At 48.8% G+C, this 27,303-nt stretch overlaps 7 protein-coding genes across 7 annotated transcripts; 6 read left to right on the top strand and 1 right to left on the bottom strand.

The window, feature by feature from the left end:
* On the bottom strand, positions 1 to 633 carry N7484_011247 (uncharacterized protein; the record flags this gene model as incomplete). The annotated part of the gene is made up of 1 exon (XM_057121634.1): positions 1 to 633. One exon carries the CDS (start codon positions 631 to 633, stop codon positions 1 to 3), a length of 633 nt encoding a protein of 210 aa, XP_056967388.1.
* Positions 634 to 3,104: 2,471 nt separating this feature from the next.
* N7484_011248 (histidine--tRNA ligase) lies at positions 3,105 to 4,932 on the top strand (the record flags this gene model as incomplete). The annotated part of the gene is made up of 2 exons (XM_057121635.1): positions 3,105 to 4,601; positions 4,657 to 4,932. The coding sequence occupies 2 exons, from the start codon at positions 3,105 to 3,107 to the stop codon at positions 4,930 to 4,932; spliced, it is 1,773 nt and encodes a 590-aa protein (XP_056967389.1).
* Positions 4,933 to 8,369: 3,437 nt separating this feature from the next.
* Positions 8,370 to 9,961, top strand: N7484_011249 (putative ubiquinone biosynthesis monooxgenase (Coq6); the record flags this gene model as incomplete). The annotated part of the gene is made up of 2 exons (XM_057121636.1): positions 8,370 to 8,541; positions 8,607 to 9,961. 2 exons carry the CDS (start codon positions 8,370 to 8,372, stop codon positions 9,959 to 9,961), a joined length of 1,527 nt encoding a protein of 508 aa, XP_056967390.1.
* A 3,390-nt stretch (positions 9,962 to 13,351) lies between these two features.
* Positions 13,352 to 15,940, top strand: kexB (kexin kexB; the record flags this gene model as incomplete). Its single annotated transcript, XM_057121637.1, has 2 exons — positions 13,352 to 15,096; positions 15,154 to 15,940. 2 exons carry the CDS (start codon positions 13,352 to 13,354, stop codon positions 15,938 to 15,940), a joined length of 2,532 nt encoding a protein of 843 aa, XP_056967391.1.
* A 532-nt stretch (positions 15,941 to 16,472) lies between these two features.
* N7484_011251 (sorting nexin-4) lies at positions 16,473 to 18,082 on the top strand (the record flags this gene model as incomplete). The annotated part of the gene is made up of 2 exons (XM_057121638.1): positions 16,473 to 16,766; positions 16,895 to 18,082. 2 exons carry the CDS (start codon positions 16,473 to 16,475, stop codon positions 18,080 to 18,082), a joined length of 1,482 nt encoding a protein of 493 aa, XP_056967392.1.
* A 2,461-nt stretch (positions 18,083 to 20,543) lies between these two features.
* Positions 20,544 to 24,858, top strand: N7484_011252 (uncharacterized protein; the record flags this gene model as incomplete). The annotated part of the gene is made up of 4 exons (XM_057121639.1): positions 20,544 to 21,933; positions 21,986 to 23,388; positions 23,439 to 23,641; positions 23,706 to 24,858. The coding sequence occupies 4 exons, from the start codon at positions 20,544 to 20,546 to the stop codon at positions 24,856 to 24,858; spliced, it is 4,149 nt and encodes a 1,382-aa protein (XP_056967393.1).
* Positions 24,859 to 25,748: 890 nt separating this feature from the next.
* Positions 25,749 to 26,932, top strand: trr1 (thioredoxin-disulfide reductase TRR1; the record flags this gene model as incomplete). The annotated part of the gene is made up of 2 exons (XM_057121640.1): positions 25,749 to 25,872; positions 25,950 to 26,932. The coding sequence occupies exons 1-2, from the start codon at positions 25,851 to 25,853 to the stop codon at positions 26,930 to 26,932; spliced, it is 1,005 nt and encodes a 334-aa protein (XP_056967394.1). The 5' UTR covers positions 25,749 to 25,850.
* Positions 26,933 to 27,303: the final 371 nt, after the last annotated feature.

A 27,303-nucleotide genomic window follows, 5' to 3' on the forward strand; every position in this document is an offset into this window, starting at 1 on the left:
TCAAGGAGCTGCCCCTTCTACGGGTTGCAGCCGTGGTGCCTCAATTTGCGCCTCCTTTCCTGTTCGCATAAAAGCAGAGCCAACAAGGTTCAAGGGATTGTTGATACGAAGGTACATGCAGTAATATAAGGTCATTCCAACGGTCACTATCTCATCCATAGCCGCCGTATCAAATGCCTTCGGCCCCATGAGCTCGATCTTGGCAACTTTCTTGAGCGCCCACACATTGGCAGTGAATTTCGCCACGGGTATCTGGTTCTCGTCGCAGCAAATAAAGTCCCACTTTGTGAACCCACTTTTGCTTGTCCATATCATCTTAGCCGGCTTGTCTGTGTCTGAAAAGGTGTGGGACATGTGGGTGTAGATTGTCCGCAGGCGACTCTTAGCTCGAAGGGTGCCCTTGGATCCGTGGAGTGAATAATCGGGGCTGATGCTGATAGCATGGACAGTGCCAGTTCCAATCTGCCGATTCTCTTGTATCGATTTGATCTTCAGATGGGGCGCTAGCATCCCGCATGACACATCGTAGAGTGGCTTTGGGTTGGGGTTTGTTGTGTCAAACTCAGTGACGAGGGTGTGGAATTTGCTCCATTGGAAATCAAGCGCTAATGCGCGAGACTGGCCAAAAGTCATATGAGTAGGAACGCTTTCGGATGATGTATTCATCGTAAATAGAGGGTTGCTTAAAATGAGCCAGCGAAGTATGAAGCTCTCAATTTATTGACAAGTTGTTGTGGATCAAGGAAGCTAAAGTCGAGGGTTGGGTGAGATTATATAGCTGAGGATTCATTGTTATCGTCATTGCCACAAGATTTAACTTTACCCTTGAGCCAAGACTCTAACTGAAAATGGTCTCACAGAGCGCTTCAAAATCTGCAGAATCATGGTGCCGTCTCATCTGCCAAGAGCACGCTTACGGAGGCTGACAACTCTTGGCTGTCCAAGTGCCCAACGATTCAGCCTTGTCGCAAATGTGGAAATTGATTCTATTGACTGTGGGCAAGATCGACGTCCCAATCAAACGCATCGAGAGATCCAAGATTATGCAGCCCCCAAAGCCCCCAAGGTTCATCCGGAGTTGGTCTAACCGTATTGGGCGACATGTGCCGCTTAGCCAATCAGGTGGCCGACGCTATGATATCACCCATGTCAACGCCGACGTAGCTGAGCATGTGCTTCGCTTTTCTAAGAAGTCGTGAAGGAATTTATTATGGCAAATTTAATTCCTTGAGGCACCGCCTCCTCAGTCTATTTCAGTTCTTGGCTGTCTGGATCATAATTTCGCCAAGCCCCAAACACACAAATAACTGCATATTTCATCTTGCGTGGTTGCTAAGCACGTCAAACATGGAGACCTACACGTCTGAATGAGGCTCTTTTTTCTCTCAGAGCCAACTTAGCTCGCCCACTTGGTTTCACGGTATTTTTCGTCAAAGTAACGAGGAGTTGATCTAGTACAATATCTGATCACGCGATAAAGGACATCTTAACGCAACATGGAGACAAGGGGGCATCTCTTTCGCTCTGTCCTTCCCGGAGAGCCTCAATTCTAACGGCTTTTACTGTCATGTAGCTCCACTCCCATCTCCTATCGAATTGTAATGTCGTATCACAGTACCAACTAGGAAAGCATACCAACGCCTACTGACTCATAGGTCTTTTTATTTCTCAGGCCTGTTTCTGCTTCCAATATTCACTAAATTTAAGAAATACTTCTGAGCCCAACAATTGCAATATCGTTTCAAGATCTTCTTTGCATCATTATTACAACAATATGTTCAGCCAAAAAGATGATGATCAGTCCCCGATTGCGGAATAAGATATAAGGCAAATTATCGTCGGAGATGATATCGGTGCAATATTCACTTCAACTGCTTGCTCCGTTACAAGCAATGACAAGCTGTGGGCTAAGACCCTGGACCAGTGGCCCAAAAGTATTTGATGACCATACCTGCCTTCTGGGATGAGGAGGCTCAATCAAAGCTGTGCACAGTGGCTAAAGAAGCTGGATTTAGCATGAAGTCCGAGAACGATTTTGCTTTTGTTACCACGGCAGGAGCAGTCCTTCACCAAGCTGCCTTTAATAATTATTCATTCGTCAAGTCGGCGACAATTTACTTGTTGCAGATTACGGCGGTCGTCTTAGGGAAATGGTTACTTGTGTAGTCCTATCGAAGAATCCTTTGAGACTGGCCAGATATACCATGTCTCTGTGAGGGCCTGTGGAGCTACTTCAATTAGCGGCCGCTTCAATGATATTCTCTGTGAAAAAAATCAAGAACATGATATTGGGTTAAAAATCACCTTCGTCGGCTTTATATAAAAGGCGGCAATTTCTCAAGAGATGAGGTCGTTCCCTGGTTTGGAAACCCCAGTTACCCGCCTCCAGCTTCGTTGGACCTTTACAGAGCTGAGGATGTCTGGTGGTGTGGTCCCGAGGTCTTAAAGTCGAACTTTCTCGACGCATATATGTAGGAGAGGTATATATGGTTCAGCAAGGAAGAAATCCTTTCCTGGTTTGATCTCTCGGTGAATCGGACCCTGGCAATAATTGAGAAGTAAATTTTCGCTATTTGATTACAAAAGAAGGCATTGAAGGTAAGTCACAATACTATCTCATTGAAAATTGGACCCATATTGATAATTTCTTATCTCCATAGGGCGTTCTCCTTATGGGAGGTTCTCTTGTGAACCCTTGTATTCCCAGCGAGGCCAGCTCATGCAGTCGGGTAAAAGTTGGTTGGTTTTAAGGGTGCCGTTTTGGCTGAAATGGGAGACGTTCGTGGTTAATGCTGGTGTGTACATATTGTACATATAGTTCACCAATACCTCCTTGGTGGCACGACCTAGGAGAATGTAAGAAATCGGGTTGTCACCAGCTCAGTCCCAGTCACACTATAGATATCGAGTATTACAACTGATCTTAATTCCTCTCAGTCACTGATCTCTAACCTTATGACTTCAACTCAATTAATCCTCATCTCGTTCATACTTGATAAAGTGGGCTCGGATTAACCCCGGAAAAATCCCCCGAAGTAGCAAGATGGCCCGGTCGAACCAATTTGAGCCACGGGCAGTTTTCGCCAAATGTGAGCGTCGCTTTTATGACGTCCCTCTCGAGTTCTTTGCGTCTGCGTCCCGCACGACAATCATTTGCAAACACCATTGGCGCAGGATATCTCTGTTGTCTGACTCATTTGCCTACCCAAGGCCGGCGTTTAGTCTCGAATCAAATTTGTCTCCGTGCCCCCACCACCCCCCACCATCGAAACTTCCCCCGCCGCACTCGTTTCCTTTCCTCAATCACTCGCTCCGATCCGATCGACAAAATGCCTAAAGACAAGGTCTCATTTACCCTCAAAACCCCCAAGGGAACTAAGGACTGGTCCGGTTCAGACGCCCTCCTCCGAGACCGCATCTTCACCACCATCGCCGACGTCTTCAAGCGCCACGGCGGAACCGCCCTCGATACCCCGGTTTTTGAGCTGCGTGAGATCCTGGCTGGAAAGTATGGCGAGGACTCCAAGCTCATCTACGATCTGCAGGATCAAGGTGGCGAGATTTGCTCCCTACGTTACGACTTGACAGTCCCCTTCGCGCGCTGGCTCGCGATGAACCCGGACGTGCGCAATATCAAGCGCTACCACATTGCCAAGGTGTACCGCCGGGATCAGCCTGCTGTCAGCAAGGGCCGTATGCGTGAGTTCTACCAGTGCGACTTTGATATCGCTGGTGCGTTCGACCCCATGGTGCCCGATGCCGAGGTGTTGCGCATTGTCAGCGAGGTGTTTGAGGAGCTTGGCTGGACTGGCCGATACACTATCAAGATCAACCACCGCAAGATTCTGGATGGTGTCTTTGCCGTGTGTGGTGTGCCAGAGGACAAGATCCGGCCGATCTCGAGTGCGGTTGATAAGCTGGATAAGATGCCTTGGGCAGATGTGCGCAAGGAGATGGTCAATGACAAGGGTCTGGATGGTGCCATTGCGGACCGCATTGAGACCTATGTCATGCACAAGGGTGGACGCGAGCTGCTGAACAAGCTGCTGCAGGATGAGACTCTTACAGCCAACGCTTCCGCCAAGGCTGGTCTTGAGGATATGAGCTTGATGATGGACTACCTGGAGGCATTTGGATCATTGGACAAGATCTCCTTCGATATGTCTCTGGCTCGTGGATTGGATTACTACACCGGTGTCATTTACGAGGTTGTCACCGAGGGCTCTGCCCCCGCTATCCAGTCCGACGCCCCGGAGGCAGAAAAGGCGAAGAAGGCTAGCAAGAAGTCAAAGAACTCAGATGATGATGACCGATCCAACGATCCCACTCTTGGTGTGGGCAGTGTTGCTGCCGGTGGTCGCTACGACAATCTGGTGGGTATGTTCCAGCCCAAGGCTCAGATTCCGTGTGTGGGTGTCTCCTTCGGAGTGGACCGTATCTTCTCCATTACCAAAGCTCGCCTTGAGCGTGAGCAAAGTACCGAGGGTCTTCGTAGCAGCGAGGTCGATGCCTACGTCATGGCCTTCGGTGGTAAGGGTTTCACTGGTATGCTCAAGGAGCGTATGGAGGTCTGCCAGACACTGTGGAACGCTAACGTCAAGGTATGCAACTTGTGGCTTTTTTATATCTAAAAGAATATGCTAATATTTGCCCTAGGCTGAGTTCTCCTACAAGCTGAAGCCCAAGCTTCCTCAGCAATTCAAGGCTGCAGAGCAGGGATCCGTTCCTTTCGCCGTCATTCTCGGTGAGGAGGAGCTGGCTGCTGGTAAGGTTCGCATCAAGGAGATGGGTCTCCCTGCCGACCACCCCGAGAAGGAGGGTGTTGAAGTCGAGCTGGCCTCGTTGGTGGCTGAACTGAAATCGCGCCTGGCTAAAAAGCAAGCTGGCGCTGTTGACAGTCTGGCTCAGCAACTGCAGTCTGCGCAGGTTTAAGAACCCAAAAGATGAAAATATAGGCGTTTGATTTCCCCTTCTTTCCTGGTCACGGCTAGCATTGTCCTTTCTTCTCCAAAAAAATTAGAGACTACATCTTCCTCTTCCCTTTGCATATTTCTGGATTAATATTTGGACAGTTGAAGAACCATGTTTTGTGTCAGTGATACCAATTGGAAAACAGCCCACCAATACCCAATTGCATTCCGAGGTCATTATAACTGTTTCATCTCCCGAGTATACCTGGTCGTACTGAGAGATGCTTCGACTCATCATACTTAGTTTCACTCGTCCGCCCGAACCTTTTCACCTTCGTGCATGTCGTGGGAGTGCTTCAATTCATGTTCATCATTCTCCTTACGGACAAAACACCGTATCCGTTAAGAGATGCTCAATCAAGTCCTCATCTGTGACCAACGAACTGGGCTGGACGCCACCACCAAAAAACCTTCTCCGACAATAAAAACTTAGCCATTCCAGATTCCTCCTATCGCCTGCAATGCGACCTCGGATCAAATTCCAAAATTGCATTCGTGCAGAAGGATCCGAAGAGAAAACCATATTTCCCAAGCTATGCGCAAGCATCCTTGTGAGCGGCCCTCGAGCAAAAGTAAGGACCGAGGTCCAAGATTCCGAAAGACGCTCCCCTGGTCTCGGGGTGGGACCTTTTACAACAATTCTGTACGCGTGAGAAAGGATACAAGTCAAGCTGCTGCGCGTCTTACATTTTTGTGGGTTCGTTACTATTAGCTAAATTAGTAAAGGGAATTGTCGCTTTAGGAGGAATCACTATACTCAGTTGTGCTAGAGAGAATCAAAATAGAGCCGGTACTGAGGCTGGCTAGACCTTGAAGGGAGAGCAATATAGTCGCATCAGAAATTGTTAGACATCGTTCGATGGTGCTAAGCAAGTTAGTTACGAAGCATACTAACAGTATAATACTATGCTCACGGTTTGCCGGATTCTACGAAAATTAGGTAGATTCTGGGGTCGGTAGTGGTCAATGTATAATCATGAAGCTTGATGCATGCTTGGCGAAGTCCGGCTCTGTGCTGCAAGAAGAAAGAACTCATTATTCGCTTATGCTCCGGCGATGGAGATATTTGGAATGGTGGAGATGCTGGTCTCGGCCTGGGCCCGTTGAGCATTTTATGTCTCAGGTGCGATCGCGTGGGGGGAAGGAGGGGAAAATTGACCTATACACAAATCCGTTGCTTATCCATCACAATGCCGCGAAGCCCACGTGTCCGTGAAGATCCCTGTCGGTAGTGTTACTAGGTGTTACCGTGCTCAATCTCGCCAACTCTATGACCGTGATGCGCGCTAAAGCATTAGACATAGCCTTGATTCCGTCCGACAAGAGCGTCAAGTGTGTGAGGCAATCCGCTTAGCTTTGGATGCAAGCCACCAATTGTGATCTGCGGGGAAACACGCGTGGTCTAGACAAATAAGTCTCCTCTTGAATAAGCAAGTATGTTATCGATTCGATGGACTGTGGAATCAAAAGTACCGGGGGGCTATATAAGACCAAGATGGGGGGGAACTTTGGTAGAACCGTAGCTAGGTCAACAATTGCGGCAGCAATAGGACTCGGGGAGTTTGAAGAAATACGAGTAACAGAGACATGGGCCACTTAGCCGATAAATGCTTTTTCTTGGATAATATGACGGACCAATACTTTATTGCATAGTCTGGTGGCTTGGGCAAAGCGACTTTAGCGTACTGCACCGACTAGGGTCTTTTGAAATGTCCCAAAATGTCCCAACTTTCAGCGCTGACCTTCCATCGAAGCTTCTCTCCAGTCTCATGGAAAGCGAGATACATGTGAAGACCTTCAGGGGATATACAAGCTCACTAGTATAGCTCGAGTCTTATTCAGGTCAAATTGATCATTAAAAACTCCGGGATACTTCTGGGAATTGGAGCTCAGGCTTAGCCGAAAAAGTGCTGGTGTCTGCAATCCCAAGTCACTGGAGCCCTGAGTCTGCGGCACAGCAAACGCATAGACCTCAAGAAAGTTAGTAAGAGGCTCAAAGTATACATTTTAACCTGTCAATTCGCATATGAGCTTGATTGGGGTCACATATCAACGCCCATGCTCATTCGCCTACACGGGCATACTGTGCTGCGTAGAATCGGGGCCATGCCAAATATGGTGCAAAAAAACAATTTGCAACACTTGAGGAACTTTTGTCAATTACAAACTTTACTGATGGCTCGAGTGCTCTGAGATCGACATTTACCACAGGGTCCTGCTCCGTACATCTCATTGAAAGAATGCGTTGTCATGGCATTTATTGTTGATGATCTTTCTGACACGTCGCGATCTGCCGGATATGACTCCCGTGATCCGTCAGACTGCATTAGCTCGAGGCTCTACCACGGAATTGGGTTTCACTAAAATGGGCGAGTTACTCCCTGGGCATGGAATGTAGATTGACGAATAGTCCGTTTGTGTTCAAAGTTGGCAAGAGTTGAATGTAGACCTCCAAGTCCAGTGCACAGATCGAAATCATTTTAGGTACTAAGCCAGGCTACCACGCCTGAGACGTGATGTTTCTGTATTGTAGGGTTCCTGGAGACTTCAAGCGCACAGAGTAATTATCACCTCAGGAACTGAAGAAAAAAAAAAAAGAAAAAAGCACTGTGAATCGAAGTCCGAGAGAAGGAATTAGAAGGAGTACTAGAGTGTCATGGTTCTCGCCGCTATGACCCCAACTTTTAGCCCCGATCGTGGGTCAGGTCCCATCGTGCAAGGTATCCGTCATATTATGTGTCCTGGGATTATATTGCTAAAGATCACAGCCTCATATCAATAGCCGCTCGCGTAGCTCAGTTGGTAGAGCGCGGCACTAGTAATGCCGAGGTCTTCAGTTCAAATCTGGACGTGAGCAGTTTCTTTTTGCTACTTTTTGCTTGGCATTCCAAACTCTGATATATTTATTTGTAAAATTCTACTTTCATCGAAAAAAAAGAAAGTTAGGTATTAGTTAGTCTCCTGGAAATGGCGGTGTCAACAGTAAATGCCACATGAAAAAGGGTACCTCAACGGACGGCAACAGACTAGATACAAACAAACCTTTACACGAACCCCGTCTTCCTAAATGCCAGGTGGACATTTATAAGCATGCAAGCCATGATTGCGACTTTTGAAGTTGCTACAAGTAGTCCTGAAGGAAACAGTGATCAAAGGATCGAGATGCAAAAACAAAAAGAAACGCCAAAAAGAAATTGCTCACGTCCAGATTTGAACTGAAGACCTCGGCATTACTAGTGCCGCGCTCTACCAACTGAGCTACGCGAGCGATTTATGATGTAATATTTGTAGTGTGACTCCATAATCCTAAATTGGGTAGCAGGGCGGTGAAAATAGATCAACCATCAGTCCACCAGCGCCTTTATGGTGTTGAATCTCCGTCAGTGTCGATCTCACACAATGCGCTCGATCTCAAGGGCGGCCTTGCGCCCATACATTTGCACATCCTGCCAGCATGGCATTGGTGCTGGTCGACGGCTTTTCCGCACACAATCCGCCCAATCCGCCGACATCTACGACGTAGTCTGCGTTGGAGGTGGACCGGCCGGTTTGGGGTTACTGGCTGCACTCCGTACGTCACATATAACAATACAACCTGTGTGATTTGGAGAAGAATCTTTTATTGACATTAAGCAGGAGCTTCACCAGTCACGTCAAAGCTTAGGATCGCCCTCGTCGAAAGCCAGGACCTCGGCAAGGCTCGTGGATGGAACCTCGATTCCAGTCAATTCTCCAACCGAGTCAGCAGCCTGACCCCATCATCGGTTGATTTTTTGCAGAAGATTGGTGCCTGGGAGCACCTGGATACCACTAGAGTACAGAACTATCAGAAAATGCAGGTGTGGGACGGTGAGACGGGGTCGCGAATATCCTTTGATCGGTCTTCGGAGACACCCGCGTTTGAGGATTTACAGACCGTCGCTACCATGACCGAGAACGCCAATCTTGTGCGCGGACTGCTAGGCCGCATTGAGGCTTCAGGAGAGGAGAACTTGACGCTGTTTTCCAATCATACGGTTGCATCCATTGAGAATGGATCGGATCTTCAGGCTGAAGGGCCTGACCTGTCAGCTTGGCCCATCCTTTCTGTGAAACCGACAGGGCCTGGCGCCGAGACAGTCGCACCGACGCGGATTGCGGCTCGACTTCTCGTCGGCGCAGATGGTATCAACAGTCCCGTGCGCTCGTTCGCCGATATCTCGACGCAGGGCTGGGATTACAACCGTCACGGTATCGTGGCCACACTCGCACTCGCAGACCTTGACCCATCCACATTCAGCAACACACGGACAGCTTACCAGCGCTTTCTGCCCTCACTTGGCGGACCCATCGCCTTACTCCCGCTTCCTAATAACCATGCAACGCTGGTCTGGTCTACAAGACCTGAGCACGCCGCATACCTTAAATCTCTCTCCGCCCCGGCTTTTCTCGCCATGGTCAACGCGGCGTTCAGTCTGTCTATGACAGATCTCTCATATATGATGGGTATTTCCCAATCATCATCTGAACAGGCATCACACGAAGACGAGCTCAACTGGCGGCTCCAGCATACCCCGCAACCATCTCACATCCCACCCAAAGCCATTGGAGTGCAAGAAGGAACTGTTGCTTCATTCCCACTCCGCTTCCGTCACGCGGCTCAGTACATCTCTCCCCGTGTCGCCCTTGTCGGCGACGCAGCTCACGTCATTCACCCGCTTGCTGGCCAAGGTCTGAACCTCGGGTTGGCAGACGTTGCCGCTTTGTCGCGGACCATCGAGTATGCTGTGAGTCATGGCATGGACATTGGTGATCTTTTGACGCTGGAGCGATACTCCTCCGAACGTTATCTATCCAATGCCAAGATTGGTGGTGCCTGTGATTTGTTGCACAAGATGTACTCCGTTTCTGGACAAGGTCCTATTACCTGGGCCCGTAGTCTAGGACTAGAGGTTATTGACCGATTGCCATTCGTAAAGTCCTTTTTGATGAAGAATGCTGAGGGCTATTAAGTTGGCTATTGGCCAGTGGCTTGGTGGGTTTGAATTTGTATGCATACAATGTACTATATCAAGTTTCTTTATTGTACTAAATCAAACAAATCGTTCTGTTTGCCTTCCAATCATGTTTAACAAGGTATGGATCATGCCGAATCACTTGACAGAATATACAATCTATTTGAACTACATACCTCGGTGGGTGGGGGAGCGGGGTCGCATGCATGACAGGGTGACAGTGCCAATGCAGCGAGTAGCGACCATTGATTAGCAAACGTCTCCCTCGCCTACTGATCCCATCTAGGAACAGATTTTGCAACGATTCCAACAAGCGAACATCTGGAGCAGTCGTTGATAATCTCCGACTGTCTGTCCCCTGGCACCGATATACGAAAGCTTCGCTCGGACATCAACATTTGCGGACACGAACAAATCCCGCAGCCTACAAGCAGAGGGCGTGGAAACAGCACAAAGGCAAATTTGGTGGGGACTCGACCACCAAAAAGTTCGTCATTTCGTTCCATATGGCTATTTCCTAGCTTATGCCTATAGAGTTCAAAGATTCTTCCGTGACACACAACACCGGCCATCTTCCTCTTCATACTCCACACGAGGATCAAAGTCTCCACCATCGAACGAGCCATGTCAAATGTAGTCGGATTAAAAGCTTTGAGAGGAGAATGGGAAAAAATCGTGGTTAATTGCTTCGAGATCGAAGAAGACATGATTATGGGATTTGAAGGGCGGTCGTGCAAAATTATGGACAAAGAGAGGAATATCATTCCAGATGGAAGACTTGGGCCATATCACGGGCGGGTGGAGAGAGAGGTTTTAGCGGGGTACAGATGTTTAATCATGCGGGCTTTGGTTAAGTTCGAGAAGAAAGCCCCTCAAGATTAAGTCAATTTTTGATGGTTAATGACTTTGGTTCGGAGGTTTCGATTTACTTTATTCCAACGATCGGCGTGAATCGCGCGGGCCATGACTTGAGGATGATAATCCTGAGTATCGCGTGTTAAATGTTGGAGACAGGTTCTATAGTTAGCACCACGGCGTTCCACGTGGCGTTTTTTTGTGTCCCCGTCTCCGGATATAGTATAGCGCACATGGTGGCTTAATGTCAGAAATAGACGCATCTGTACTCTGTACTGAATAGGTACCTACTAAGAGTTGATATTTGTTCTGCTTAGGCGCCTTTCTGTTCTCCGATCATTGGTTTAAGAAACATAGGAGCTTATAACCATTTTGAGAGTGAAGTAAAATGACTGTGATACTATGCAGGATGGAGTAATTCCAGAGGATGGTTCCGGTATACAGCGGGCCCTACAAATAAATTCGTTTAATCTCTTTCTATATTACGTGTTAGAATCAGATCGATTGCGCATCTCACTCAACGGACTTCCGGCCGGTTGATCTGACGGTCCGTCGATTTGGCTTACCTATGGGCGCACAGTTCCAATATTTTATCGCAGAGCAGGGGCAATTGTGATTTATGAATCGGTACAATCCAAGCCCTTTTCTAATCAATACAATTACCCTAAATATCTAGTAAACCAAATTTTCATCTAATCGTTGATATCTTAGCAAAGACTGACGAGTTCGGCCTCCGGGAAGCCACTACGGAGTAGCTCTCTCGATAAACCAATAACTGAGACAGGCGGTAGAATTGCTATTGGATCTATGAAGCTCCCATACAAACACAGGTATGATCCTAGGCTTCTACATTGAAAGAAAAGCACCTCTTCTCATCATCGAGCAGACAAGTGTCTCGGCTATATGAGACTTCCAAACTCTTGCTCCAAATACAGGGAACCACGCCACGTTAGCATGAGACGTACGATGAAACATCTTCACCACCCAGGGCTTTAATTTGATTCCACATTCCCGAGAAGCCAGAGATTGATGCTAAACCCGGGCATTATGTTGTTGTCCAACAAACAGTCCTCATACATTTTCGAATCCAACTGGGGAAGAGGCCGCTATGGTCTGCACTTGTATACGGACATTCCACGTTAGTGACTTCAAGGACGCTGCTGGGTCAATTGACTGAGGGGGAACAGATGACTCCGGGTTGAACCAGAAGACCACTGTATACTATGCGATGATTTCAGTGCCTCGGCCTTGAATGCGATTGCTTAATACCTAGCGCCTGGGCGAAACACTGGAGTCTGGCTGCATAAGTGACAGCGGTGCGAGATGTCTACCATGCATTGTCCAATACAAATGTGGGCACTTGATGCTCAGGGATAAATGACTATACAAACGGTGAGCCTTGTTGCCAAGCCATTTGCCACCCAGGCTTGAAATGCTTTTGAATCCAGTCATTAGTAATGCATGGAGGATTTGAAAAAAAGAGAGACTACATATCAAGTGGTATGGATAACAAATGCGAAGGTGGATCGATCCATTGCAATAGCAACAAAACGACAAAAAGAAACTGCTCACGTCCAGATTTGAACTGAAGACCTCGGCATTACTAGTGCCGCGCTCTACCAACTGAGCTACGCGAGCGGCTCATATTTTGAGGCTCAGTTATTTTAATATATAACCCTACAGAACTTTGTGTAAGATCTGTTGCCTCGAACTCTGCATAGTAGATGGAATCATCGACATTTCAACCTACCATTGTTCCTCACTATACGTGGATTTGAGTCATTTGTACCATCATCCTTTCCCCCTGTTATCAAACTATACTTTGATATCTAATTAACCATTCAAATTTGAAATTTGAAATTTAAATCCTGGATAGAAATGTATGTTGTCTTTGACCACTGTAATTTGTTTCATGTAAGGAATCCATGATCTAGCAACACCTTGCATGTCCCGGGCTGCACAGATATTTACCTATCTTGGATCTACTCGATTTACTTTGGGAGCTGTTACCCTCTAAAATTCTAGTCACAAGCACAGTCCGACATCGAATTTACTCGACCTGTCCAGGCAGTATCCGTGGGGCGTTCACTCCATAATGGATGAAGAACCACTACGTAAGCAGCTTTAAGGTCAAAGCCTCCGCAAATCGCAACCGTGGTCTTTGATTGTAACCTCTTGCAAGTATTATTAGTATCCGCTGTCCTCGTCAGAATTGAATAATCAAGAGATAAAAAAAAATAAAAGAAACTGAAGAATAAATCTATAGTTCCACAATTAGCTCAAAAGGCCCCCAGGAGGCCAAAGTGGACTTCGGGTCCCGTGTTGTTCTTGGTTCCCTGACGATCCTCCTATTCGACGCCGCGACTTGCCACCTTCATCTTCCTCCTACTTACGCGAGAGAGACATTCAGCCCTCTCCTTTTATTTTATTTTTTTTCTGACGAAGGGTCTGGTACCCCCGTTCATGGCAGCTGCCTCCTATCCTACCTCAGCTTGATCGTAAGATCGAGCATCTACCTAATCCGCATTTAATATGCGTTTCGTCAGCGGTATCGCCTTGGCCGTCGGCCTCGCAGGCGCGGCATCTGCTACCATTCACCCTCGCTCCCAGGACTCTCGCGAATTTTTTGCCCTCCATCTTGATACCACCACCTCACCCGATCATGTCGCCCGCATGCTGGGTGCCCGACATGAGGGCCAAATCGGACAGCTGACGAATCACCATACCTTCTCTTTACCGCGCGACCAAAGTTCGGGGTTTGCTGCAAGGTTGGACGACATAAAGACAAAGAGGACAATTCGCCGGCGGTCGGGTGAAAATGTAGCTCGAAGTGCAGATCCACTGGATTCCATCTTATGGTCAGAGAAGATTGCGGCACCTAAGCAACGACTGCAGAAACGCGCACCACCTCCCTTTGAAGCCATCGCTCCTCGACTCAATGACGTTCCTGAAAAAAGTGCGATTGATATACAGAGCGATATTGCCTCGACCTTGGGAATTAGCGATCCCATTTTCAAAGAACAGTGGCATTTGTTCAACCCGTTACAACCCGGTCATGATCTTAACGTAACGGGAATTTGGCTGGAAGGTGTGACAGGCCACGGCATCGTTACAGCAATCGTGGATGACGGCCTTGACTTCGATAGCAATGACCTAAAGCCTAACTACTTCGCCGAGGGTTCCTACGACTTCAATGAAGGTGGTCCAGAACCTCGTCCTCTACTTATAGACGATAAACATGGTACTCGTTGCTCGGGAGAAATCGGTGCTGCAAAGAACGATTATTGTGGTGTGGGTGTTGCATACGACAGCAAAGTGGCGGGTATTCGAATTCTCTCCGCACCCATTGACGACGTGGACGAAGCCGCGGCCATCAACTATGAGTTTCAGAAGAATGATATCTACTCTTGTTCATGGGGACCCATCGATGATGGTGCTACCATGGATGCGCCTGGTGTTTTGATCAAGCGAGCTATGGTCAATGGTGTGCAGAAAGGACGCGATGGAAAGGGATCCATCTTTGTATTTGCCGCCGGTAACGGTGCGCAGTACGGTGACAACTGCAACTTTGATGGGTACACCAACAGTATTTACAGTATAACAGTTGGTGCCATTGATCGGCAAGGAAGCCATCCATCTTACTCGGAGTCATGTTCTGCCCAGCTGGTGGTTGCATACAGCAGTGGATCTGGCGATGCGATCCACACCACTGATGTGGGCGCTAATTCTTGCTACTCAAACCACGGTGGTACATCTGCGGCTGGTCCTCTCGCCGCAGGTACCGTGGCACTCGCACTGAGTGCTCGGCCTGAGCTGACATGGCGCGATATCCAGTATTTGATGGTGGAGACTGCAGTTCCGGTGAGCGAGACAGATGGGAGCTGGCAAACTCTTCCATCTGGCCGGAAGTTCAGCCATGACTGGGGATTTGGTAAGGTGGACACATACTCGTTGGTCCACAAGGCTCAAACATGGGAACTGGTGAAGCCACAGGCTTGGTATACCTCACCATGGTTGCGAGTGCATCACGATATTCCTCAAGGGTCACAAGGCTTGCTTAGCAAATTCACGGTGACCGCCGACCAGCTTAAGGGCGCTAACTTTGGTCGACTGGAGCATGTTACGGTCACCATGAATATCAACCACTCTCGCCGTGGTGATCTCAGCGTGGAGTTGCGCAGCCCGGCTGGAATTGTTAGCCACCTGAGCGTTGCCCGCCCGCGTGATAAGGAGCCCGTTGGTTATTTAGACTGGACCTTCATGTCCGTTGCTCACTGGTATGTATCTTTACAATCTGAAGGTTTTGTTTAAATGGCTGACTAATTACATCATAGGGGCGAACCCGCTGTTGGTGAATGGACTGTGATTGTCAAAGATTCTGAGGTCAACGATTACTCTGGGCAGTTTATTGACTGGAGATTCAACCTGTGGGGTGAAGCTGTTGATGGAACTACGCAGGGTCTCCACCCATTGCCGGACGAGCATGATGACGACCATCCGTATGAGGAGGCTCATGTGGCTACGACAACCTTGGAACCTGGTCCATCTAAGACCAACCCTGCTGTCGCCAATCCGGATGAACATCACGACCGACCGGTGAACCAGAAGCCCACAGACCAGCCATCGGCTCCTACAGTGACACAGCCTGCCGACGAGGAGCTTGAGGTAGTAAACAACGGTACCACTGCCGGCAGTGCTGCCTCTTCAACCAGCACTTCTGTGTCAGATAACTACCTTTCGTCCTACCTCCCAACGTTTGGTGCTTCAAAGCGTACCCAGGTCTGGATCTACGCATCATTGGGCATGATCATTGTATTCTTTATCGGTCTTGGGGTATTCTTCCAACTCCAGCGCCTGAAGCGCCGCCGCACCAACCCTCAGGATGATTACGAATTCGAGATGATTGAAGACGAGGATGAGATGCACCCTATGACTGGGCCAGGTGGGCGTACCCAGCGCCGTGGTGGTGAACTCTACAATGCTTTCGCTGGAGAAAGCGATGAGGAAATCTTCAGTGAGGACGAGGAGGAAAAGCCATATCGGGATCGGCTGGCCAACATCCCAGAGAGGGATGACGAAGAATCATCTCCAGGCAGCCACCTTCTGTCTGAAAAACAGTAGATGACATCTTGTGATGTTCCATCATCTGACTCCTTTAATTTCCCTTTTTCACTTGCCTTTGCATTGGGTCGGGGCTTTTTTTTGTCAAATTTACATTTTTACATTTGGGCTATATGGATTTATAGAGGCAGCGTTGAGCGTCCCGAAGGAAACCGGCTGCCTAGGAGTTCTGTAAAGCTCTTTACTACCTTACGATGAGGAATGTTCAAATATTCTTTACCTACAGAATAAATCTCATAGATATCAAATGAAATGTGTGAAATATCATCGAATTAATGCAGTTGAATACCGTCCATGTGTAAGGTTCCTTATAAAAGAGCGATGACGACGTTCCCCGTTTTGGGGCCTCTCCGCCTTGGGGCAATCGCCGATCATCCAAGTCCCAGCTCTCTCAGCTTCTCCCGCTTCTGCCCCCACTATTTCACTATTTCGCATATTCCAGAATCTGGACCAAGCATTCCTGATTTCATAATCGAGGTCAACGCAATATCTCTACTTGCCGGGTGATCACCTCGGTCACACCTTCCCCGCGATGGACCAACACGACGACTTCGACAATGTTTCCTGGAAGCATGATGCCGACAGTGATGTGTCCCGACCGACAACTTCAGGCACAGATGTTGAGGAGTCGCATAAATATGATCATGATGCCAATGGCAAGCGGAGGATGAGCTCAGCTCACGAGGAACCGCAGGCTGGTCCACTAGCCGACGCCGTGGACTTGGCAGGTATCGGTGATGGTGTACTCGAGTGTCGGGTTGACACGCCCTTGAAAGAGAACGATGGCACAAAAGATGCGTACATCTCGTACCTGGTCACAACACATGTAAGTTCTCGGTTTTTTGATCTGTACGAGAGGGGGGAGATTCTGTTGCCGCCTACGCAGTCTCCGCATCCTTCGCATTTTGTCTTGTTGACTACCCAGGAATTCTCACTGACACTATGATCCTCTAGACCGACTTCAAAGCGTTTCAAAAGCCCGAATTCTATGTCCGTAGGCGATTTACCGATTTCTATTTCCTGTACAAAACCCTCTACCGTGAATACCCAGCATGCGCGGTCCCGCCGTTGCCGGACAAGCATAAGATGGAGTATGTGCGAGGCGACCGGTTCGGCTCGGAGTTTACAACGCGGCGAGCATGGTCCTTGCATCGGTTTTTGAAGCGGCTGACACTGCACCCTGTACTCCGCCGTGCACCATTGCTTGCCATTTTCCTGGAATCTGCCGACTGGAATGCACATATGCGACTTCACTCAAACCGCGGGTCTACAACTGCCTCATCAGAGAACGCCCCGACCAAGATTTTTGATAACTTCACCGATACATTCGTCAACGCCTTCACTAAGGTTCATAAGCCTGATCGCCGGTTTATCGAGGTCAAAGAGAAGGCTGATAAGCTCGACGAGGATCTGTCGCATGTAGAGAAGACCGTGGCGCGGGTCGCACGGCGTGAATCCGATCTCGAGACGGATTATACCGAACTTGCATCCCAGTTCCGTAAATTAGTTCCATTGGAGCCAGCCGTTGAGATGCCATTACAGGTGTTCGCCGCATCGGTAGAGGAAACTGCGCGTGGGGTACGGGGGTTGAAGGATCATACTGACCAGAACTACTTGGGTTCCCTGCGGGACATGGAAGCATACATTCTGTCGGTCAAGTCCCTCTTGAAGACCCGTGAACAAAAGCAGCTCGACTTCGAGGCCTTGGTTGATTACCGCAACAAGGCCGTGGCTGAGCGAGACTCTTTAGCTGCTAACCCGGCTGCTTACTACGCATCCAATCCGCTCACCTCTTCTCCTGCCTCCTTTATTCGCTCTAAAATGGAGGATATGCGTGGTGTTGATCACGAACAATCTCGCCGCGAACGTGTCCGCAAGCTCGAGCTTCGCATCGACGAGCTGACGCGGGAAGTCGAATCCGCGAAGACAACGTCCGAAATGTTTGACGAGGAGGTAGTTCGCGAAGTGGCAGATTTCGAGCGCATCAAGGCTGTTGAGTTTCGGGATTCCCTTGGCGCCTTCGCAGAGTCTCATATCGACTTCTACCAGGGCGTTCTCTCAACTTGGGAGCGCTTTATTGCAGAGATGGAAGGGGATTCTGAACTGGGACTTGAATCTGATACGGCTCCGGAAGCACGGTAATTTTTGCGCAGATATACTCTTACCATTTTGTTTATGAAGCCCAGCCATGGGTTTGACATAGCTGTTCATGACTACAATCTCTTTAGCTAGTTTATTCTTACTGCGATTTCATACCCGCAATATCATCACCCCCTGTTGGGGTTTCTTTGAATTAGTCTTTAATCTCGAAAGTCAGTCACTGCCTTGTCTCGAGATTTCTGCTTTGATGCATTTTTAGGAGTTCAGAGACCTAGCTAAACCGCGGTTCATAAGTCTGGTCCCACTCCACTCTTTCTGCTCACCTCAGTAAGAACAGACTTTTGAGTATCGATATAGATCACATAATAGGCTCGAATACTTTACAAGTTATTCTTAACCTATGGTGAATAAACATAAATTGATTCTGTGAAGTACGTTTTGAAAACGACAACTGCAATCCAAATACGATTGATTGGTCATTCTTTATCTATGTAAATCATGTCGGATTTTGTCTACCTCGTATCAAATCAATCGCCATGAGACGACAGCCCATCGCTTGGAATTTTCGGATACCCTTTCGATAATATCTGATTGTTTGATTGTTTTTATCTTGCTGCAAAAAGTTACAAGTATCAATCAACGCTACCGAAATTGAACAAAAAGTAAAAAGGAACTGCTCACGTCCAGATTTGAACTGAAGACCTCGGCATTACTAGTGCCGCGCTCTACCAACTGAGCTACGCGAGCGGTGGTCGTGTGGTAGGTTGCCATTCTGTTTACATGATCCAAAATCTAAATAGAGCTCATTTTCTAGGGGTTTTCGAGACTTCAAAAAGGATAACAATGTAAGGAATTAAACTTCAAGGGAACCTCGAATTGTTCCAAGGCATGACGAGCATAGTATGGGTAGCTATTGACACACACTGCCGAAGGGAGAATCAAATAAATATGACACAGGAGTCGCCTTGATTTAGGAAAAGTCAGTCATGTTTGGAGTCTCTACGTTAACCTTGCGGTTAGATTGATCTGACGACAAAGTGAAGCGTTCTAGACGACAAGTTTGGATTCTTAAACAACAGCTGCTCGCGTAGCTCAGTTGGTAGAGCGCGGCACTAGTAATGCCGAGGTCTTCAGTTCAAATCTGGACGTGAGCAATCTCTTTTTGTATCCACTTTTTTTGGTATTATGGATCCCGAGAGTATCTCAAACGACTCGATGCGCCATCATTGGATATCATGTTTTATCCATAAGGGTAACCGCAGTGATTTTGGAAGTAAGGATAGATTATGCTCGCAAAAGTACCCAATAGACACGGAAGACTGAGCGTCGTGACTCAGCCGAAGTTGCAAGCCTTGATTAATGAAATCCCGAAGCCGTTGTGCTTCCATGAAAATATATTTATGGCTATGTAGATCGTGCTCACATCACGCTTAATCAAGTGCTTAGAAGTCTGGAAACCTCCAGTCAGCCAAACGTACATTAAGCCCCATTGAAACATTTCCTTCAACACAGGAATACATATCAACTGGATTGGTGGAAGGGGGTCTAGTACAAGGTTTGATCCAGAGTGAATGTATATCCAGTACTGGGCCTCAGGCACCAACGGCTCGCAGTAGCCAGAAGGCGATTTAATTTACGAAAAATTAATTCAGTCCCTAACCTTGGCTTATTTTATACCCAATTTAAGACTCTGGTATCAGAATGCCGCCCGGGCAATATTCACTGTTCCAAGGTTTCCGATGTTACCCACTGTGGTAGGCAATGGTTTGACCATGGCTCCAGCACGCTTGGTACATAGTCGGCGCTTGAAGTATGAATATACCAGCGAAATGTATAAAAACCACATCAAAAACAGGTGGAGATATTTTTAATTGAATAATTGATCACCATCAGAAAACCTCGGGGCCGCGTATTCCTCTCGCGATCCACGAGAGCCAATCGCGACCAGTGGTGCCTTTGGGCCCCGCGCGAAGGCTGGGTTTGCCAGCCACCAGGATAATGCAAATGTATAGAGCTGCGCAACTCCTTGAATATTCCCCTTCGCCGGTATTTCAACCTTTTTTCCCTTCCCTTTCCATTCCTTCTTCAAAAATCTGATCTTTCCCCCCATTCTTCGACTTTAAAACATTGCCTCTTATCGGGAGATTTCCGTGCGACATATTGGTCGTAGTCAAATTCCCCGCCCAAGCACCTGCGCAACCCAGCCTAGCGCAACCTGAATTTATCTTCGGGCAAGGATGCGGTGAGCTTGCGTCAGACATTGGGCACAGCTGGATTGGAACCACATTTTCGCTGAGATAACAACAAACCATACGTACGTTGAGCTCATTCTGTTTTTCCACCTCGTTTCCAACGCTCCAACGGAGTCTCGAACAATGCCGTTGTGTGATCAGGATTGACGAAAGCTGTTTTAGTTGGGACTATTCGCGCATCAGAGAATTCGCTTCGTTCCTACCAGTTTATTAGAGCCTCTGCTCGACCCAGGTGTTTTCAACAACATAAGATGGAGGCAGCGGTAATGCGCAATTCGCCCGAGTTGGCCAACGGTGGCTCCCATCCACGCAAGGCCAATGGCGCAATGAATGCCCCAGATAGCCATACATACAGCGCAAGAGGCCCGGACACTGGGAGCTACGCTGAAGATAAGAATTATGAGCCTGTTGCGGAGTCAGGCCCGTCCAAGCCCTCAAGGTCCAAATCAAAAGCAAGTTCAAAGCAAGGCCCACGGGAAGAATCTTTTTCAGCCAGAGCTCGTGATACCAATTTGAACTATACTACTCGGAAGTACGCACCTGACTCACTCGGATTATCGGACGAATCAATTACGCCTCGAGGCGTTCCATCCACTTCCAACCCCCCAGAAGCTGAGATGACCGTCCAAGGAATCGAAGAATCGACACAACCGGAAGCTTCCACCGATCCGAGTATGCAATCGCTTCCGAGTCGCTCAAATACTGTGCGCTCAACATCATCTTCTCAACGCCGAGACTGGGCTCCGGATCGTTCGCCTCTCCAAAAGCTCGAAGTGACTCTGAATGGAATCAGTAAAGAAGAGAAACGCGCACGGGTTCAGGAAGCGGAAGCACGACTTCGAGAGCGTCTGGCCCGTCAAAAGGTGGAGCGAGAACAAGCTGAGGCAGCATCAAAGATGTTGGCGACTGCAGCAGCTGCTGCCGCGGCCGCTCCGAGACCTACCTCAAAGCAGAGTTCACATTCAGAAAACAGGCCATCCTCTAGTGCAGCCCGAGACCGCGAGCGCAAGGGTGTTATCCTTGAAGATACCACACGAGACCTACCGCCGAATCAACGGCAGCCGAGAGGAGCCCCAGTGCGTCACAACAGGAACGCTTCGACAAATCCTCAATACCCCATGATGAATAGACCCGAAGAAGTCCAGTATGCGCGCGCAGAAGTCGCCATTCCGCAAACCGCAAGAATGGGTCAAGTTCCCCGAAGATCTGTAACAGTGAGTGGCCCAGCCGCAAAACCTGGGCCATCTGGTGAGAACATGAGGCATACACGTTCAGTCTCTACGCAAGGAACGGTCAAACAGCGGAATTTCGTTGCCCCAGCCGCCGTTGATACTGCTCCTATTATCTTGAGCGAAGATACCGTGGAGACCCCTCCAGCTGCACGAACAGTTCAGGGAAGTGTCCAGTCGCTGCCCAAGCCAAAAAAGCAAACAGTATCATTTAATGTGCCACCACCCACTCCTCCCCCAGTCTATGAATGGAAGAATGCGCCTGTTGCACGTCTGGGAGCGACAGACTTTGACTTCCAGAACCTCGACATGGATCGAAGTAAGGCATGGTGGGAAGGTGGCGGCACCAAAGATCGCAGAAAGAGCAGAGCTCTTCCTAAGGATTACCAGACACCAGCTCAGAAGCTCACAGGTGAGACAAGATATCATTGAGACAATCACATAAGTTAGCTAACCCAAAACAGGAGTTACTCAGCACAAGAGCTTTGAACCAAAACTTTTCCTTCAATGTGGTCCATTGTTGCGGTATACGGGAATAAAGAAAGTCACCGTTACCGGACCCCAAGGTACCATTGGCAAGGACATCTGGCGAGGCTCTATTTTGATTGTGACAAGAGACTCTCGCTCTTCCTATGCGAATCCGCCTACAGTGCGCTTGTTTTCTCAACCAATGAATCTCCTGCCTCCTCCACCAGCAGAGATCAGCCGCGAGGATGGTGTACAGCTCGCGCCTGAATATATCGATCCTACTGCTGGACTTATGAAAGTTGGCCGAGATGGTCGGCCCCTTTACGTTAAGCCAGTTGATCATCTTGAGGAAGAAGTTGATCTGTCTGCAGTGGAGAATGACGATGGCATGTATGAAATGAGTCCGAGTAACGTTGATTACCAGTCCGAGGGATCTGGTCAACCAATCCCCGCCAATCGTATTCATCCCAAAGACGGTGAAACTGCTAACCTATACCGAGAAATTGCTGGTGTTCGCCTTTACGCCGATGCTGCCAGAGACGTGACATTCTGGCGATTCAGTCTTGAGGTCGAGCTCGGTACAACACAACAGCGAATTGCTTATCGCATAAACCAGGGCCCTGCCCTAGGTTTCTGGGTGCCAGCCGCTGGGCAGCCTATGAACATCATGTACCACAGCGGGAATGGATTTAGTCCATCTGTTGACTCCAACCCCTTCTGTGGGCCCGATCCTCTGTGGCGCGATATTCTGAACGAGCACCAGACCCAGCCATTCCATGTGATGATCGGTGGTGGTGACCAAATCTTCAATGACTCTGTCATCACGGATTCTCATTTTTTCCAAGAATGGACCAAGATCAAGAGCCCTGCCGAGAGATATGGCATGCCTTTCACCCCAGAATTCCGTGCTGAGGTAGAGCAGTTTTACTTGCATCGCTATGCTTCATGGTTCTCGCAGGGTCTTTTCTCCCTTGCCAACTCGCAAATCCCCATGGTCAATATATGGAATGATCATGAGATTTTTGAAGGCTACGGCTCTTATAATCAGGAATTTATGCAGAGTATGGTGGTCTCAGGCCTGGGAAGAATTGCTTTTAAGTACTACTTGTTATTCCAGCATCACAGTGTTCCAGATGAGACAGAGGAAGAAGAGCCTAGTTGGATTCTCGGTGCTCACCCCGGTCCCTATATTGAGCAAAAAAGTCGAAGTCTTTTCATGTCTCTAGGTGGTGATGTGGTTCTCTTGGGCCTGGATTGCCGAACTGAAAGAACAAGCACCGGGGTCCTCAGTGAAGAAACCAATGAACTGATTTGGGATCGATGCCACCAAGAAATAGCTCGAGGAGAAACTAAACATATGATTGTGCTCTGCAGTGTACCTGTCGCCTATCCCCGCGTGGTATGTACCCTGTCTTTGTCATGGATGTCCTTTCACTAACAAATCGCTAGGCCATGCTCAAGAACTTTATGAATAGTCGAAAGTCACTAGGGAAGTCCGGCAAGCTTGGGGGAATTGTCAGCCGTTCAGGTGGCAATGTGGAGGTGTTTGATGACCACTGGGCTGGCAAGCAATTGAAGTCTGAGCGAACATGGTTGGTGGAAGATCTGCAAGATTTTGCCGCCGAGAAGTCCATCCGGGTTACAATCCTGAGGTAAACTTTCCTTGCCCTACCTCTATTTAAAATTGTTTGCATTGTACTAACCCTGGGGTTACAGTGGTGATGTTCACCTAGCTGCCATTGGGCAATTCTATTCGAATCCCAAATTGAACATTGCGAAGGACAAGGACTATCGATACATGCCCAATGTCATCTCGTCCGCCATTGCCGACATCCCGGAGACAGAGTTAATCTCAGATATGCTCAACAAGCGCAATACCGTGCACCACATCGACTCAAATACAGACGAAGATATCATCCCCATCTTCACACAGGATGTCGATGGCAAGTCTCGAAACAACAAGCGGATGCTACCCCGACGAAACTGGTGTTCTATTAGGGAATATAATCCCGGTTCAACACCACTTGGAACGCCTGACTCCGGCTCCATGACGCCTACCCCAGAGCCCCGCCCCAATAAACTTCAAAGAACCCTGTCCTTAGGACGCGGTGACAGGGCCACCGAAAGCGGGTCTGGTAAAGCTGGTGGTCTGTTCAGGCGACTATCTGGACGCGGACCACCCCCCACGAGAGCAATGAGCTTTGGTCGCGAAGCTGGCATGCCTGCTCGACGAGCTAGTATCGATTCCACTGCCATCTCTCGCCCTACAGAAAGCGGGGACAGTTACTTCCCAGGGGCAACGCAAGAGCTCCAGCCTGGTCGCTTCCACAGACGACCAACCAATCTGAGCGAAAAGAGCGCCAAAAAATCCAAGCAAGGCGATGACGGTGTGGGTGCCTATGTAGACCTTGAGGGAGGTCTAGCAATCACCTTGAATATGGAGGTCAGCCCGCATGATCCAGCAGGCATCACGGTGCCATACAAACTTCTCGTGCCGGCCTTACGTTACGATGGTGATGGAAATGAGCCATTGCCCAAACCAATCACCAAGGGCTGGCGAAAATGGCTGAACATGCCGCGTCGCAAGAAGAACACGGCTGCAGCCGATGATGACGAGGAAGAGGAGGAGGAGGACAACGACGACGAAGAAGATCCCGATGACTACGAGGATGATGATACTATGAACAACACTCGTGCGAATGCAGCAACCACGCAGCAGCATTACTACGAGGGGTACCCTGGCAGCGATGACTCCGAGAGTGAAGTGCCTCAGCGATTGCCGGCAGAGGCTCTCGCAGATTCATCACCAGAAGAAGAATATGACGATGAACCTGCACCGAGGAGGAAGAAGTGGTTCGGAATGAAATAATTTGATTGAGATGTACATTATGATGATTTACGTTGGCGTCTTCGGAGGATATTTCTCTTTCTCCCTCATGATGTGAATGATTCGCGATGATTTTTTGATTTTGACCTCAATTATATCCTTTCGCTGATAATCTAATCTACCAATACGAAGCATTTGAGAATTTCGAAGATATTTCCACAAGGTCGAAGAATTGACGTTAAGTTATGATTTTGAAGTGTGCACCGGCTTACCTATGCATATGGTCTCGGGCTCGGCAGATCCATTATCACGCCATTCCGGGCGGTCTAGGGCTGGATCGCCGCTTGATAAGATTGATATCGCTTATAGGCCTGGGACAATCGACTTTCGCCTGCATGTAGTAGTATCGGTAATCAGAATACGCAAATCATGTTGAACTAACCTTGGTACTCCTTCGAGTGTGGAGATTCGAATCTATAGCCGTAGTGGCGTATCTATAGATTCCCTCCCGAAATATCCGCAAGAGCCCAGGCATGCTGTACTTACGTAGATTCCGTATTCATGAAGCAGTTCATATACGAAGGCGTTCATATGAAGTGTAGTATACAATAAAGCAGATTTAGTCATTTCGGCCCTTATCGATCAATAATTGCTGCACTCATTACGCAGACTTCGTGCTCTGGAGGAATACGTAAGCGGGTCTCGACCGGCTCACGTGCGCATGCTTAGAAAGCGAGGGGCCTCGATGCGGGCAAATGATTAATTTGTATCGGCGGAAAGACACAGAAACGCTCTCTGATCTCATCATCGGCCCACTCCCTTTTTCTACCCGAAAATATAATCTCTTCCTCTTCCCGACAAACACCTTCAAGCTGTTTTCCTCCACACTCCGTCGTTTTCCTTCCGCTCTCCGATCCTTCGGATTCACGGCCGCCGCCGCTACAACGCTCCACAACCAGTCCCCTCCCCCTCCGTCGGCCCTCTCCCAGTCTTTCTCGACGCCCGCGCGCGTCAATTCCACAACTACCGCCAGAATGGTGCACTCTAAAGTCGTTAGTAAGTGTGGCCCAGCACGATTGGCCCTCCACAAGATTCTTTCACCGCACAGTCAACTAACCACCCTTTTCTAACAGTCATCGGCTCCGGCCCTGGCGCACACACTGCCGCCGTCTACCTTTCCCGTGCTGAGCTCAAGCCCGTCTTGTACGAGGGTATGCTCGCCAACGGTACCGCCGCCGGTGGCCAATTGACCACCACCACTGATGTCGAGAACTTCCCCGGTTTCCCCGATGGTGTGGGTGGTGCCGAGCTGATGGACAAGATGCGCGCCCAGTCTGCGCGCTTCGGCACTGAGATCATCACTGAGACTATCTCTCGTCTGGATCTCTCCGAGAAGCCCTTTAAGATGTGGACCGAGTGGTCTGATGGCCCCAACGACGCCCCTGCCCGTACTGCCGACGCCGTTATCATTGCCACTGGTGCTAACGCCCGTCGTCTGAACCTGCCCGGTGAGGAGAAGTACTGGCAGAACGGTATCAGTGCCTGCGCTGTGTGCGATGGTGCTGTTCCTATCTTCCGTAACAAGCCCCTCTACGTTATCGGTGGTGGTGACTCCGCCGCCGAGGAGGCTATGTTCTTGGCCAAGTACGGTTCTCACGTTACCGTCCTTGTCCGTCGTGACAAACTGCGTGCCAGTAACATCATGGCTGAGCGTCTGCTGGCTCACCCCAAGTGTACCGTTCGCTTCAACACCGTTGCCACTGAGGTCATTGGTGAGTCTAAGCCTAACGGCCTGATGTCCCACCTCCGTGTCAAGGACACTGTTACCGGCGCCGAGGAGATCGTTGACGCCAACGGTCTGTTCTATGCTGTTGGTCACGACCCCGCCAGCGGCCTCGTCAAGGGCCAGATCGACTTGGATGAGGAACAGTACATTATCACCAAGCCCGGTACCAGCTACACCAGCCTCGAGGGTGTCTTCGCCTGTGGTGATGTTCAGGACAAGCGCTACCGCCAGGCCATTACCAGTGCCGGCTCTGGCTGTGTTGCCGCTCTCGATACCGAGAAGTACCTCTCCGAACTCGGCGATGTTCCCCAGCCCAAGGAGAAGATCTAAATTCTCCAACTTCCTTTTTAACATCCTTACTCCCAAATACCTCATGATCCCGACTCCTTTGGAGCATATTGTTTAGACCGCTTGTGCACATCTAGACTAGACCAAGCCTCTTTGTCTGTGTCTGTTTTGTGATTTGAATTTTCTCGAATTCCCCGTGCATATTTCTTTGTCTCATGGTTCACGGATTTCCTTTTTTTTATGTCTGTTGCTTTGGTTTGATTGCTGGTCTGCATGTCTAAATACAACCCGTATATCGGTTGATTTAGCTCTTACTTGGCGTGATCGGTGGCCGATAGAATAGAATAGACAATTTTCTTCAAAGTACACTTGTTTCTGGTATGATCTGCCTTTAATGTAGTCTATGGTTCACG

This window comes from Penicillium longicatenatum (genome assembly GCF_028827895.1).
Source record: "Penicillium longicatenatum strain IBT 33135 chromosome Unknown contig_7_segment0_segment0, whole genome shotgun sequence".
NCBI classification, from domain to species: Eukaryota; Fungi; Ascomycota; class Eurotiomycetes; order Eurotiales; family Aspergillaceae; genus Penicillium; species Penicillium longicatenatum.